This window comes from Tiliqua scincoides, chromosome 1 (genome assembly GCF_035046505.1).
Source record: "Tiliqua scincoides isolate rTilSci1 chromosome 1, rTilSci1.hap2, whole genome shotgun sequence".
Classification (NCBI taxonomy): domain Eukaryota; kingdom Metazoa; phylum Chordata; class Lepidosauria; order Squamata; family Scincidae; genus Tiliqua; species Tiliqua scincoides.
The window spans coordinates 310464319-310480599 of record NC_089821.1 but is presented as its reverse complement, the minus strand read 5'-3'; the positions used below and the strand labels follow the sequence as shown (position 1 = coordinate 310480599).

General features: G+C 49.4%; 1 protein-coding gene across 2 annotated transcripts in view; it reads left to right on the top strand.

The window, feature by feature from the left end:
* The window catches only part of TXNDC16 (thioredoxin domain containing 16), a 54468-nt gene that overhangs the window by 25883 nt on the left and 12304 nt on the right, over positions 1–16281 (top strand). For both annotated transcript variants that reach the window (XM_066630001.1, XM_066629994.1), the window contains exons 11-16: positions 981–1041; positions 1615–1762; positions 2102–2248; positions 3706–3765; positions 9304–9475; positions 9962–10086. In XM_066630001.1, the coding sequence (XP_066486098.1) occupies positions 981–1041; positions 1615–1762; positions 2102–2248; positions 3706–3765; positions 9304–9475; positions 9962–10086 (713 nt within the window). The remainder of the gene's footprint in view (positions 1–980; positions 1042–1614; positions 1763–2101; positions 2249–3705; positions 3766–9303; positions 9476–9961; positions 10087–16281) is intronic.

Below are 16281 nucleotides of genomic sequence, written 5' to 3'. Positions count from 1 at the left end.
AGCTGTGAGCTACCTCCTTAGCTCATTCAAAGTCCCATTAAGGTCAAATGAAGCTCAGGTGTCCATCCAGGTCTCCATTGGCCTTGATTGATTACAGCTGTGGAGCCAGCCCTGCCCTGCCCAGAGCTGTCAGTTTAGTTGGCATCCTTCAGTCTTGGAAGACTCTGGTATCACACTCTGAATGGTGGTTCTGGAACAGAGTGTCCTCTCCAGTGTGTGAAGCCTGGATAAAGTAGATATGGAGGATAGACGTTTCCCATGCAGCAAATCCCCCCTCTCCACGTCGCTGAAATGGTCCAATGGAAAGGCAGAAGCCAATACGGTTGGTTCCAGCGGCGTCACAGGAGTTGCCAGAACGTGACTGTGTTCAGCCATGAACTGCCTCAGGGACTCCGGCTCCGGATTTTGCCTCGAGGTTGACTCCTGAAGCCTTTTCCTTAACTGGATGTAGCCACAAGGCAGTGGAGGTTTGGGATCAGAGTTTTCCTTCTCTCAGATGAGCTGCCTTCCCAGGCTAAGGAGTCTCATCTACCCGGTGGCTGTTTAGTCGCCTCTTAGGACAAGTACAGCCAAACTGAGGGCCTATTCTTATCCCCAGCCCCCAGGGGAAAGAGCTGTCAACCAGCTATCAAAACATGGGAATCGCTGTCAACACCACATCATCCACCTTATTATCTTCTGATCTTCAACTGCAACATGCAAGCTCCCCCACCCCATCCCCTTTGGAGTCAGGCGTACATTTCTGTTTTGCTCTAGTGGCCCAGAATGGCTCCGGAGCCCCTAGCACAGCGTGGTGAGGTGCCCTGCAAAACTTAGTGCTTTCTACTAAAAGGAGCAGTCGGTCTGACGCACTCTCAGCTGCTGTCTGGAGTGGTGTAGTCCAAGCATGGAGTACAGCCTCCTTGACAACTAGGCCAGAAAAACCTGATACTGCATGTCCTGCATTTCACAGTTTTAGTTTTGTTGTTCTGTCTTGAAAGGAATTCTGTTGGTCTGGACATTCCTCCCCGATATAATGTGGCCCTCAAGACAGCTGAAGAGGTGAGTTACTATCGCTCTTTAAAGATACTTTGAGATACTAATTTTTATTATTAGTAAAATGGGGGTGGGCAGCTGGTGCTGCACCAGTGGCCGTATTGGGCTTGCAGAAAACCATAATTTAGTTGAGTGATCCGAGCCAGTCAGTGTGAAAGCTGGAAACTTCAGAAGAAAGCGGTGTGGGGTTCTCAAGCTTCTGACAGGATCCTGGAGGCCTTGCAAAAGAGGGTTCCAGGGAGGTGAATGGCCTCTGTCATCCCAATTGCTAATTGGGTAAGAGGCACTTTTTCAAGTGGGTGCTCCTCTTTTATTTAGCAGGGGAAGAGTAACTGGCCCACCTCACCCCAGCAGTGTCTGTTCTCGTGGCTGTCTGCTGGTGTTCTTTTTGCATCTTTTTAGATTGTGAGCCCTTTTGGGACAGGGAGCCATTAGTTGTTTGTTTGATTTTCTCTGTAAACCGCTTTGTGAACTTTTAGTTGAAAAGCGGTATATAAATACTGTTAATAATAATTAATAATAATAATAATAATAATTGGGAGCTCAGCCCGGTTGCTCATACTCATTGCACGGCTGCAGGGCATGCCTGTGAAATACCTGGTTTTGAAAGATGTGGAGGAGATTGTTGCCCTGGTGGAAAGTGGTGAGCAGAGTGACCCTGCCCAAGACTATGAGGAGGAGGAGGAGGAGGAGGAGGAGGAAGACGACAGTGAGAACAATGAACAAGGTAATGGTCCCTATTACTGCTATTGCTAAACAATTGAACCTTAAAAATTTTGCCACCTTTCCTCTTGGCTTACCCTTGGTCCATTTTCAGTACTCCTGTAGCTCTCACTTCTGTACTTGGATGTAAAGAAAGCTGGGGAAAGCTGTGCTTTCTCTTGGCTCCACCATTGGGCTGCTACTCCCTCAGCTTGTTGCCCCCCTTCATCCTCTTCCGCTGGGATGGGCTCTATTTCTGTGTCCTGGAGCCTTGGTGCAGTGGGAATACCCATTGACCCCCTTCCCCTTAATACCACTCGTTCTGGGTTTTCTTGCCCACTGGAGTGTTTTGTTTCTTCCACAGAGATTCAGGATGATGAGGTGGTTGAATCTGTTGTCAAAGACAGGAAGCAGAACCTCCCCTTGGAACTCATCCAGACCCTGACAGAAGAATCCTTCAGCCCTGCACTGGCAAAGCCTGGCTGCATGGTGGTGCTTTTCTATGCCAGCTGTAAGTGGACTACAGTGTAGTGCACTACTGCTTGGGTGAGCAGGTGGCAGACTTGTGTGTGTGTGTGTTTTCCTTACTAAAACTCCAAAGACTGCCAACTGGAGCCAGATGCAGAATAATGGCAGGGAAGATGTATACTTCAGATGGAGGAACAGGGTGCTTCTTTGAGAACATGCTCAGCATAGAAATCTGGTCTGAGTACCAGAACTAAGCTCCCAGCCCTTTTCACACAGAAATCTACTCCTGCCTCTTCCCTTCTTGCCCCAAACTGCCTTCATTTTAACTAGCTAATTTGACAGCGGGATTGAAGGGAGCCCCTGTTATTGCTATTGCTAAGTAAGTATTGCTAAGCTAAGTATTGCTAAGCTGCCTCCGACGCATCCTTGGCATCACCTGGCAGGACAAAGTTCCAAACAACACAGTCCTGGAACGTGCTGGAATCCCTAGCATGTATGCACTGCTGAAACAGAGATGCCTGCGTTGGCGGCTCGGTCATGTCGTGAGAATGGATGATGTCCGGATCCCAAAGGATCTCCTCTATGGTGAACTCGTGCAAGGAAAGCGCCCTACAGGTAGACCACATCTGCGATACAAGGACATCTGCAAGAGGGATCTGAAGGCCTTAGGAGTGGACCTCAACAGGTGGGAAACCCTGGCCTCTGAGCGGTCCGCTTGGAGGTAGGCTGTGCAGCATGGCCTTTCCCAGCTTGAAGAGACACTTGGCCAGCAGTCTGAGGCAAAGAGGCAAAGAAGGAAGGCCCATAGCCAGGGAGACAGACCAGGGACAGACTGCACTTGCTCCCAGTGTGGAAGGGATTGTCACTCCCGAATTGGCCTCTTCAGCCACACTAGACGCTGTTCCAGAACCACTTCTCAGAGCGCGATACCAGAGTCTCCCGAGACTGGAGGATGCCAGTGATGAAGAAATTGGACCTTAAAACTTTACCAATTTACTGCAGGTCACCCAGAGATTGACTGGTAGACCCAGATCTACCTTGGGCTACGGTCCCTGGCCGTGGCAGTGCGCTTTCTGGGAAGAAATGCTAGCTTAGCCATGTCCTTGGCTTGACCCAACAGGGCTCCTCAGATCTCCTTGCAGAGCCAGTGTGGAGTGCTAGTTGGAGTGCTTGTGCTTGAATTGGGAGTCCCGGGCTCAAGAAGTCACTCCTGCACAGAACTTGCTGGGCGACTTTGGGTCAGCTGTGCACGCTCAGCCTCACCTGCCAATGGTTGTAAGTGCTCCCCAGAGGGTGGGCAGGAGAAAGAGAACAGCGATAGTGCTTTGTAACAGTCATGATGAATGATGACCAGTTTGTGCACATTTGCTTAATCTACATCATGCATTCAGTTTGCACCTTTCCGTGTCAACATTTAGCAGATGGAGAGCAAAGCAGATGGAGAGCAAACTGAGGGTGTCTGGAATAAGAGGGGATGATCTGTTTTCATTTGCATTGCAGGGGAGGCTGTCTCGCTAGTCGTACTGCAGTCTTATGTCGAGGTGGCTGCTCGCTTGAAAGGTACGGATGCATAAGTGGTTTCACTGGCCCATGTGCTTCTTTGGAGTCTCCGCTTTCATTTAAAACCCCAATGTTTGGCTGCTAGACCAACCTGATCTGGAGTCAGGAACCAGCAATGGGGTGGCCAAATTTGCAGGTGACACTAAACTTTTCTGGGTGATGAAGTCCATAAGGGATTGTGAAGAGCTCCACAAAGAACTCCCTAAACTGAGGAAATGGGCAGCAAAATAGCATATGTGCTTCAGTGTAAGTAAGTATAAAGTCATGCACATTGGGGCAAAAAATCCAAACTTCACATATAGGCTGATGGGTTCTGAGCTGTCTGTGACAGATCAGGAGAGAAATCTTGGGGTGGTGGTGGACAGCTCAATGAAAGTGTCGATTCAATGTGTGGTGGTGGTGAAGAAGGTCAATTCGGTGCTCAAGATCACTAAAAAAAGGAATCGGTAGTAAAATGGCCAGTATTATTGTGCCATTGTACAAATTAATGGAAAGAAGGTACCTATGAGGGGACATGATTGAGACATATAAAATTATGCATGGAATGGGAAAGAGGGAAGTTCCATGTTCTGCTACTCTGTTTCTGGGGCAACTTCTTGTAGTAACAAACTGTCCCTCTTCCTCTACCAACTCTACTGGGATAATTTGTTACTACAGACAGTTGCCCTAGAAACAGCTGCACAACCCAGAAGAGTCTCCTGAAAGTGACATCACAGGAGGTGAAGACCATAGACCAGGGGTCGGCAACCTTAAACATTCAAAGAGCCATTTGAACCTGTTTTCCGGAGAAAAGAAAACCTCGGGAGCCACAAAACCCTTTTGTCATCTAAAATGAAGATAACACTGCATATATAATTTTTTTACCTTTATGCTATGTATATAAAAACTATAGTGTGTTGCATTTTTGAAATGAATGAACTGCTACAGAGAAAACAATATGTAACATATTTTAATGTTACAAGATCACCATAATCTTAAATTTAGAATTACATATAAAAAACGAAAGAGCTAAAATAAAATACATTTAAATTAAATACTAATTTGTTTTCCCAGGGCCTGCCCTAGCCAATTTGGTGCTATAGGCAAGACTTGGGCTGGTGCCCTCCCTAGCAGAAAATCCTGACCAACAGTAAATAGCCATCTTTGTGTCTTTTCCACAGTAATGTAAAAGAGGTACAATGAAATACAAAATCTAATGACTAGTATTTTTCAATACAATAAAGAGATTTATAGTTATTACTCCCCCTTGTATGTCCCAATTTATAATGCACTCCCCTCTTGTATATGCAACTTTTATAATGTGCTCCCCTCTTACTGGTCCCATTTTTATAATGTAGCCCCTTCTTGTAGCTCCCTTGTAGGTGCTGGGGCACCTTCCTTATGAGGAAAGGCTACGGCGTTTGGGCCTCTTCAGCCTAGAAAAGAGACACCTGAGGGAGGTCATGATTGAGACATACAAAATTATGCAGGGGATGGACAGAGTGGATAGAGAGATGCTCTTTACACTCTCATGTAACACCAGAACCAGGGGACATCCTCTGCCTGTCTCCTCAGAAGTCAGTCCCAGTAGAGTCAACGGGCTTCCAGTTGCCCAGTAGGGCTTCCTCCCAGGGAAGTGTGGACAGGAGTGCAGCTTGAGAGCGGCTCCTCTCCCTGTCTACTCAGAAGTCAGCCCCAGTAGAGTCAACGGGGCTTCCTCCCAGCGAAGTGTGGACAGGAGTGCAGCTCACCTCGCTCCTTCCTGCCCATCACCTTGAGCGCTGCCTCTCCTGCGCTTCTGCCTCTTCCGTTCAGCCCCCTGCCCGCTGCAGGGCGAATGAAGGAAGAGCGCAGGGAAGAGGTGCCCGTCTGCCCCCCGCACCTGCTCGCAGTGGGGCGCCTGCGGGCGCCTGCTCACAGTGGGGCGTGGAGCGCAGGTCCAGGAGAGTGCCGCTGCCCCTGCCTGCCTGCTGAGGAAGGAGCTGCTGTGCGCGCGGGGGGCACTTTGCAGGGAGGAGCAGCGCCCCAGCCCTGCACTCACCAGCAGCCAGCGCCCGAAGCACATCGCGCCAGAGTGAGGTGCCCTTGGGGCTGGGCTGGCTGGGCGGCGGCTGCGGGGAAGGCGCCCCGCTTCCAGCCCCCACTTGGGAGCCGCAGCAGAGGACTGAAAGAGCCGCATGCGGCTCCAAAAACACAGGTTGCCGACCCCAGCCATAGACCATAGATGTTAGTGTGCCACAAGAAGAAAATGTCAAAAATCTGTGAACTAGCGTGGGAACCAGGCTTGCTGTTATTTGGGGATAGCATAACGGTGAAGGTTGGAGGAGCCAGCCAGGGAAGCATCTGGGTCAGACCTTCCCTGAGGGAGGCCACTGCTTCTCAAGCCTCATCCCCCTGCAATGTGGAGATTCTGCAACTAGCTCGACCTTACAGCAGGTCTTATTATACAGATTAGTGGAAGAAGGTACATGAAGGTCTTTGGCCCAACTTTCCTAACCAACGTTCCTGCACTGACACAGCTGTGCCAATGGATACCCTGCAGGTGGGTAGCAGTCACGGAGGCATCCTCAAAGTCAGGGAACATTTGTTCCTGTACTTTGGAGCTGCAGTACCCCTGCCTTGGTGCTGGAAAGTTGATTAGGATTGTGCCTTTTGTCATATAAAGTGGTATTTAAAGCCTTTCCTCCCACCGGGTTCCAGGTGCTACCATGACACAAATGAGCAATACAGCCCAGAGCGACCTTCCATCTTCTAATAATTGATGCAACATAGCAGGGCAGAAGTCCGAGCATTTGCTGGTGAATATGCTGCAGCATATGCACACGCCTTGGGAAAGGTGTATAAGGAAAGTGAAGGAAAGAACGAGTGGTTTTGTGGATAGTGTTGGGTCTTGTGTGAGAGCGTTGCTGTGTAAGCCTGCACAGGCCATTCAGAATGGTAGTGATGCTGTCTTGCACGGGAAGAGATGCTCAGTCCGTGGTAAGCCAAGGTTCTGGGTGGAGAAGCAAAGTGCCAGGCACAAGAATCGGACTGTGGTGAAGTCTCTGCTTTACTACAGACAGATTGAAAAAAATTCCATGTGACCACCAGGTGGCAGCATTGCATAGCAGCATAGCAACTCTGCCCATTGGGAGTTGCTTTCCCCAGGTGCAGTGCAAAGTTGGGTTCAGCTAAGCCCATTTATCTCCCTGGATTTATATATGTCTAAGTGTGCATTGGTGGGGCTTCAAGAATGCTGGTGAGTGACTGCTGGAAGCTCTCCCCTTCGCTTCTTGGCCGGCTTTGGACACTTGCCTCTTCTCTCAGCATAACCCTGCCAGAGGAAGGACGGTCTTAACTGGTGGTTGTTTGATTCTGCAGCACTTCTTAGCGTTCAAGTAGTACTTTTTGACTGTGTCAGTAATCATTGTAAGGTAGGCCAGTATTCTTATCCTCATGGGGCTTATCCTGAAGGGGGGGTGGGACTGAGAATACTGTAGTAGTCAGTCCAAACCATACCCAAGGCAAGGCTTGCTGGGACATCCAGCAGCAGCTATAGATAACTTTCAGACTCTTCTGCGACTTGCCAACTAGCAGCCCAAAGGCAGTCTCCATCAGTGTGAGTGTCTGTGCTGGTGTTTTTGAAAATTCCACCCTCTGTACCTGCTTCCTGGAGCTCTGTGTCCTCACAACGTGGAAGTGGTGCTCACCTTGCCAACTTGCTGTTTGTTGGACAGAAGCCAGAAAATCAGCCAGTGGGCACTGGTGTTCCATCCCAGGAGGGACAGCAACCTCCTTGTGCCCTGCAGAAATCCCAGGAAGCAGTGATAGATGTGTGGCCTCCAGTGTGTGGAGTCAGACTAGATTGCTTGGATTTTTCTTTGACTCATAATGCCTGCCTTTCCTGCACTGCAAACATTTCTGTCTGGCATGCGGCTCTTTCCTGGAATAATGGTGTTCCAGGGCCAAGCAGCTGGTGCTCGACATTTCCGTTCACATCTTGGGCGTTTCCGGCAGGGTTTGATTAGTGCCATCGCTCTGACTCAGAATCTGTTTTCAATACCAGGTCTGAGCCCTGGAACATGTGAGCTGGTAATGAGGATGCCTTTGGGCATGGGCAGGGCACATTTCCTGCATCACTGAGCAACTGCAGCTAGGAGTGTGGCATTAGAATTGTCCCTGAGTCTCTTCCTACACTCTCCCCACTCTGATCCCTCTAGGCCAGGGGTGTCCAAAGTTTTTGGCAGGAGGGCCACATTGTTTCGCCAACACTGTGTCGGGGGCCGGGGGGGGGGAAGAATTAATTTACATTTAAAATTTGAATAAATTAACATAAGTTTACATAAATGAATATATTAAAGATGAACTTATATGAATGAATGAAGGTCTTGCAATAGCTCAAGGCCTACAAAAGGCCTTGCACAAAGCAAGGCTGGCCTTTCCTTTGCTGCTGCTACTGCATCATAGATGTGAAACAACAAGCTGTGGAGGGAGCCCTCATCCCAAAGCTCACACGAGAGGTGAAACAGTCGCCCTCACGCTGAGAGCAGTTGCATCAGGCCAGTGCGGGCTCCAACAAATCTCCAGAGGGCCAGAGGCTCATTGGAGACTGGGGGCTCCCTGAGGGCCGCACTGAGAGGCCTTGAGGGCCGCAAATGGCCCCAGGGCCGGGGTTTGGGCACCCCTGCTCTAGGCTAGTGGTAGTCAAACTTTGAGGGAGCTTTACTCCCTCAGTAAGTCTTTGTGGGGGAGGGGCTAGGGCAGCAACGCAATCCCCAGGATCGAGCTGCTAAGGGGGAGTGAAGGGGGTGCTTGTGACTTACTTTTAGAAGGCAGGGCTGCAGGAGGTGCAGGGAACCCTGCCCAGCACTCCCCAAGGCTTGGAACTTTCACTGCAAAGCGCCTCCTGCAAAACGGAAGTATTTGGGTGGGGCCTTGATCACTACCAGCTCCAGAGCCCTGGTCAATCAGGCAGGTAGAGCTGGGCTCCCAATTTGACATTGCTTCCTTGGCCAAGGATTGCTAGGCAGGTAGACCCAGGCTCCTGCCTGGACTTGGAGTACAGATCTGCTGGCTGGGTAGACCAGGGCTCCCGTCTGAACATTAAGTCATCGGCTGGTATGGGAGCCTGTCTATCCAGCCGTTAGATCTGGGCTCCAAGTCCATTCCAGCCAATCTCACTGGCGCCCTGCCCATTGAGCAGTCTCCTGGCACCTGATTTTGCTTCCCAGCCCAGTGGGCATCCTTTCCGGCTGACAGACCATTTGGGGTTGGTCACATACCCATCCCCCCCGAATCCTCCCCTGGGTTGAAAACTGCCAAGTTAGAGGTACGTGGTACCTGGCTGAATCTGCAGCCTTCCCTGGGCAGCAGTCTTGTGGGGGTGGCTGTTGGTGTTTTCTGCTTCCTTGTGACCCCTGTAAAGAAGTGTTAGTGCTGGTATTGGGGTATCCAAGGAGGAGGCTTCATCCAGTCCTCACCCAATACTGACAGGGAGGTGGTGGGATGTGAAAAAGATAGCCTGTGCCTTGCAGAGAGGGACTTTTATGAATTACTGTTTCTCCCATAAATCTTTTGCAGGAACTCCTGGGATATCCCTTGCGAGGGTCAACTGCTGGGACTGGCCACGACTTTGCACAGAGCAAAACATCACCCAGTTTCCAGCTATCAAGATGTGGGAGAAAGGAAGAGGAAGGTGGCAGACCTACTCTGGGATGTGGGGGACTGAGGAGCTGCTGAGGTTCATGGAGCTGTAAGTGCCCCTCTGCAGCCGAGGCTGAGAGCCGCCAGGGCTCCAGGTGCAAGTGTGCAGTGGTTGAAGAGACTGAGCTGTGGTTCTCCACTCTTGATGTATTTGTCGTGGGTGGCACTGGCGCATCCTATGGTGCAAATACAGTTGCCACATAGAACGTCCAAGCAGTGGCATAGCTGGAGGGAGTTTTGCAGGGAGCCTCACCATGGCATGCAAACAGCCCCTCCCCCTCCTCTTTGGAGCTATTATGGGCGGGGAGCAAAACAGAGACGTACATCTCTGTTTTTCTCCCCCCCACCCGGAATGGCTTCGAAGGGGGAGGCCATTTGCACGATGCAGTGAGCCTCCCTGCAAAACTTAGTGCTTTGCACCCCCTCTAGCTATGCCACTGCATCCAAGTGAAGCAACATGTGCCAAAGAGGAGATCAAAGTCTGCCTTGTAAGCTGGCTCAGAGCCTTTCGTCTTGTTTGCGTTTGTACCCTCAGGAGCAGAACCTCCACCCCAGTGAGGCTGACAACCCCTGAGGAAGTGGAAGACTGTTTAACTGGTGACAATTCTGCCTCCTGCAGCATCTCTGTTCTGGGGATATTTGCCTCCGGTATGGTGGAAGGTAAGCTCTTGCCTTGGTTTGGCTCCAACTGGCTCCAGAAGGAAAGGTTAGCAGCGGGAACAAGGATTTGTAACTTTATGAATTCCCGCATTTTTTAATGCACTTCATGTTTTCCTGTTTTCCTCCATGTCAACCCTATCAGGTAGATCACCACTGCTCCCATTTTATGTATGGAGAATGGAGGGGAATTGGAGGGGCTTGCTGCTAGATCTGTGGGAGTAGAGGCCGGGGCAGAGGGGCTCATTCTTCTCCGTAATGCTTGGAGGTCACCTAAGAAAACGGATGGGAAGTAGATTCAAGGCAGGCAAAGCAAGTGTTTGCATGGAAATCTCTGCTGCAAGATGTAGCGACAGCGACCAGCTTTGGTCAGCTTTTTGAGGAACTGAGACTAACTCAGAGAAGAGGAGGAGAAGCCCCTGAATGGCTTATATGAAGCCAGGACAGTTCAAGGGAGTTCCACACTCAAAGGCAGGATCCGTTCCTTCCATTCTGGTGTCCTGTATGGGCACTCCTCACAGTGTTGGGCATTGCCCAGATTCAAGTTTCAAAGCTTCCTCAAAAACAAAATTGAGAGGGGAGAGAAAGCAACAGTCCCGAACCCACTGAAGATATTTCATGGCTGAAACGCTCTCCGCCGTTATTCTGAATGCTCTGTTTGCTGCCTGGGCAATATAGAGGGCTAAAAAAGGCAAACTGGCATTCTGGGGGTAGAGGGCAGCAACCACGTCTGTTTCTCCCCAGACAACAGGCCTCTTTAGACCGTCACAGTGCAAAAGAAAGATCTGTGGAAGATCTACCACTGCCGGAACGGCCCCTCCTGACCAAGGAATTAAGTCAGATAGAGGTTAAAAGAGAAGATGTTTCAGACATAATTGATAAATAAGTCAATTTATCAATAAGTCAATTTATCAGTCAATAAGTCACCCGGCCCTGATGGCATCCACCCAAGAGTTATTAAGGAATTGAAGAATGAAGTTGCTGATCTCTTGACTAAGATATGCAACTTGTCCCTCAAAATGGCCACGGTGCCAGAGGATTGGAGGATAGCAAATGTCACGCCTATTTTTAAAAAGGGAAAGAGGGGGGACCCGGGAAACTATAGGCCGGTCAGCCTAACATCCATACCGGGTAAGATGGTGGAATGCCTCATCAAAGATAGGATCTCAAAACACATAGACGAACAGGCCTTGCTGAGGGAGAGTCAGCATGGCTTCTGTAAGGGTAAGTCTTGCCTCACGAACCTTTTAGAATTCTTTGAAATGGTCAACAGGCATGTGGATGCGGGAGAACCCATGGACATTGTATATCTGGACTTTCAGAAGGCGTTCGACATGGTCCCTCACCAAAAGTTGCTAAGGAAACTCCACAGTCAGGGAATTAGAGGACAGGTCCTCTCATGGACTTAGACCTGGTTGAAGACCAGGAAACAAAGATTGGGTGTCAATGGGTGTCAATGGGCAATTTTCACAGTGGAGAGAAGTGAAAAGCAGTGTGCCCCAAGGATCTGTCCTGGGGCCGGTGCTTTTCAACCTCTTCATAAATGACCTGGAGACAGGGTTGAGCAGTGAGGTGGCTAAGTTTGCAGACGACACCAAACTTTTCCGAGTGATGAAGACCAGAAGTGATTGTGAGGAGCTCCAGAAGGATCTCTCCAGACTGGCAGAATGGGCAGCAAAATGGCAGATGCATTTCAAAGTAAGTAAGGGTAAAGTCATGCACATTGGGGCAAAAAACTTCACATATAGGCTGATGAGTTCTGAGCTGTCTGTGACAGATCAGGAGAGAGATCTTGGGGTGGTGGTGGACAGGTCGATGAAAGTGTCGACCAAGTGTGCAGTGGCAGTAAAGAAGGCCAATTCTATGCTTGGTGTCATTAGTGAAGGTATTGAGAACAAAACAGCTAATATTATAATGCCATTGTACAAATCGATGGCAAGGCCGTACCTGGAGTATTGTGTCCAGTTCTGGTTGCCGCATCTCAAAAAAGACATAGTGGAAATGGAAGAGGTGCAAAAGAGAGCAACTAAGATGATGACTGTGCTGGGGCACCTTCCTTATGAGGAAAGGCTATGGCGTTTGGGCCTCTTCAGCCTAGAAAAGAGGCGCCTGAGGGGGGACATGATTGAGACATACAAAATTATGCATGGGATGGACAGAGTGGATAGAGAGATGCTCTTTACACTCTCACATAACAGGGGACATTCACTAAAATTGAGTGTTGGGAGAGTTAGGACAGACAAAATGAAATATTTCTTTACTCAGCGTGTGGTTGGTCTGTGGAACTCCTTGCCACAGGATGTGGTGACAGCATCTGGCCTGGATGCCTTTAAAAGGGGATTGGACAAGTTTCTGGAGGAAAAATCCATTGTGGGTTACAAGCCATGATGTGCATGTACAACCTCCTGATTTTAGAAATGGGCTATGTCAGGTGCAAGGGAGGGCACCAGGATGCAGGTCTCTTGTTATCTGGTGTGCTCCCTGGGGCATTTGGTGGGCCGCTATGAGATACAGGAAGCTGGATTAGATGGGCCTATGGCCTGATCCAGCGGGGCTGTTCTTATGTTCTTAAGAGAGGAAGAGTAGCTCCAGACTGGAGGAAGCAGCAACAGTACCAGCAGCTGCATCTCCTGAGAACATCAGTAGCCAACAGCACTGAGCTTCCTAACTCGCATCACAACAAAAGGGAGGGAGGAGAAGACAACCAGACCTTTTCACCTGTGAGGCCCCCCTTTCCACTGACACAGGCTACCCTCAAACACACTTTCTTGCCACCCCTTCTGCTGCACATGGCCTCCCCACTAAGTGGGATACTTACTGGGTGCTGCATCCCAAAATAGAAGTGGGAAAAATGGCCATAGATGATGCCCATAGACACCCTATAAAAAAGTCTGCGGGAGCAGTTGCAGGTGTCAAAGGCAGCAGTCAGCCAGAGCCAGATGGGGAGAGAAGGGAAGAAGAAACAGAGGCAGCAGGGGGAGGGTCCCTTGTTGCTTAGTGGGACCAGTGAGCCAGTCCAGGTCCTTCTCAGTGGAGGATGCTGCCCACTGAGATGAGGTCTTCCTGCTTCTGGCTTGCAGGGGGCTGACTTTCCCTGGCTCATTGGGCTGGCTTTTCTGCAAAATCTAATCAAATGCCAAGTGTCTGTGCTGCTCAGTTTTGATAATGAGTTACAGAACTGCATTAAGGGTTGCCTTGAAAGGCTGGCCTCCCACAACCTTGGCCTGATGGAGCATGGAAGAGATGCGGTGAGGGTGGCTGCAAAGAGAATGAATGAGGGACAGGTTGCTCACAAACTCATCGGCGGCTGTTAAACTGCTGGACTGACCGCATTACTGTGTATAGAAAGTGCTGTGTATTCTGCAGTTCTGTGACCAGGCCCCTTAAATAAGTGCAGAATTTGGAACTGGTTGTAGTAGTCCTGCTTCCCAAAGATCCCGTTTCTTTTACAGTTTATAGTTCTATTTTTTACCGGGTAGGTGGGACTTGTTAGCATGGGAAGGCAGCTCATCTAAGAGAAGGAAACTCTGACCTCAAACCTCCACTGCCTTGTGGCTACATCCAGTTGTGGAAAAGGCTTCAGGAGTCAACCTTGAGGCAAAATCCGGAGCCGGAGTCCCTGAGGCAGTTCATGGCTGAACACAGTCACGTTCTGGCAACTTCTGCGACGCTGCTGGAACCATTGGAAGTATTGGCTTCTGCCTTTCCATTGGACCATTCCAGCGATGTGGAGAGGGAGGATTTGCTGCATGGGAAACAGCATATCCTCCAAACCTTCTTTACCCAGGCTTCGCACACTGGAGAGGACCATTCAGAGCGCGATACCGAGACTGAAGGTTGCCAACACAGTTCTATTTTGCTATTTAAAAACAAGAGAAAATTAGTAGTTAAAACCCTCTGCTCTCTCTAAATAAATACAGATGCTGTTCAAAGGGCAGAGATTCACAGATTCCCACAGCTGGGAACCACAGGCGACAACGTAAGGGCTAAAACTGCAAAGAGGAAGCATTTAATTCAAAAGCACAGGAGCCTTGTAAAGCCACACGACTGCACTGCTTGCCTATCTATGCCGGACAGACCAGAGCCGCAATTGCACTTAGCTCAGAAAAAAACCCCAGCATAGATCAGATCTGGCAAAAAAATAGAGAACACAGAAAAGCTGCAGTAAGCCAGTGACATCATCCAGTCAAAAAGGAGGTCTGGTTTCTCATTCTCATCATTACCAGCTGCAATATGGAGACAGTGCTGATGTTCCCCTCCCTGGCCAGGCTGTTTGTGAAGGTTGCAGTGACTGTGAGTCTGAAGTACTCGGTCTAGCGCTGGTTGCCGCAGATTGACAGCCCAATCCTAAGGTACCCGTTGTGCCAGGCCTACGATGGCATCCTGTGTGCAACAGGGCATCTGCCGGGGGCTCCTCCCCAGGTGTCCCTTTCCCCCAGGTAAGGGAAGTAGCCCCGCAATGGGGCTACTTGATTCTGCAGCAACCCTTAGGCTGCCATAGACTCAAGAGCCTCTGTATCAGGCCGTGCAGCCTGAGGTGGAGCTCAGGGTCCAGTGGAGCTGAGCTCCACCGGTCCCACCTCCCTCCCCCTGCTCCCTCCCCCCAGCATGCCTCTTCTGCGCCTTCCCCCGCCCTGGGATGCCTCCTTCTACCTCCCCCCACACCAGCACGTACTTCTTTGCCCCCTGGCGGTTTGGGCAACTGTGGAACGGCAGAGCACTAAGGGCTTGCAAACGTGCTTTCTGGCATGTTTGTGATAGTGTGTGCTGGCGGTAAGCTGGTGTGCAGTGTTTAGGATTGGACCCTGAGTCAGCAATGCACAGAGGAACTGCACCTGCCCTCTTGCAGCTCTTCGCCTTCTGATGCCTGAATGGCTGCTGTTGTGCTTGGCTGAACTTCTTCGCTTTGAACAGCCATGCTTGGAGCATGGTGGCTGCCATTGTTGCAAGGCAACTCAAGAATTACTTGGTACTTAGGAGTGAAGGTTCACAAGCTTTATTTGATTTGCATGCAGTTGGTCCACGGGACTCGTGTCCAAAGCATGGACCCCGTCTGAATGCTGGTCCTTAACCTTTATACCTCTCACTGCTCTTTGTCCTCAATCTAGACTTCTCATTTGCTGAAGATCTGACATCAGAAATGGGACTAATTCCTAATAGGATATAGCTAAGGTACCATTTGCATTAAAGGTAGAAAATAGGTGGGCAATAAGTGGGCAAAACCATTGATTGGCTCTGATTTACAGGTGGGGTTTCACCTAAAAACTTAGCCGGTTTTCAAAAACCGGTAGGGTACGCTGTAACATCATTTAGCCAGTGTTGACCCAGTGTTGAACCTTTTTCCCATTTATCATTTCAATTAGAAATCAATTGACAAGTCCTCTCACTAACCTCTTTAAAAGAGAACACAAAAACACTTAAACACAGGTGTGAAGACCTCATCTTTGGCAGAACTTCAGACCCGTTTCTTGGCATACATCCCCTTCAGACTCATCCTAATTAGGATGGCCTTGCTTGAGCTACCTATCTTATCTCTTCTGCATTTCTTCTCCTGGGTTTAGTAAAACACTGTGGGGCCCACTGCAATCCTCTTCGAAGCTAAGACTTTTAAACTTCTTTTAACAGCTTCACTAAAATCAAACATTTTGACCTCTGTGTCTTAATTCTGAATAACTATTGTGACCTTTTACTTTGGGTACATACTTTGGTTTGGTATCAAAGGTTACTTGGTCTCCATATGTATACCTTTACTCCTAAAGCATAAGAGGATAGTTACGTTTTCCTGGTGAACACAAGTGCGTTTTCTATCAAGGCATACATCTCCAGCCTGGTACTGTTTTCTAGGCTACATTCCAACGTGCATAACACAGCCTTTGAGGCCCCAAAGCTCCAGCCTCAGTCAGACTAAACTTATTGCCTTTAATAAAATCAAGCTGCTTTTACGAGCAGCTGCTCGTACTATTCTCTGTGCTTCAGACTTGCAAAATGATTCTTTCTAAACACCAAGCAGCTTTTTCACTATGCTTCTGTGTTGCTCCAGTGGCCTTTACATGTGGGTTACAATCTGGGGTCACCGTGCCTCACCCATAATTAGCTACAAGTGCTCCATGCTTGAAATGTTCTTTGTTGGTGCAAAAGAGGATTATTGGTGCAGATCTCCAAGTAAAACAGGTTTCAGGGAAGAGAGGAGGGGCTGTT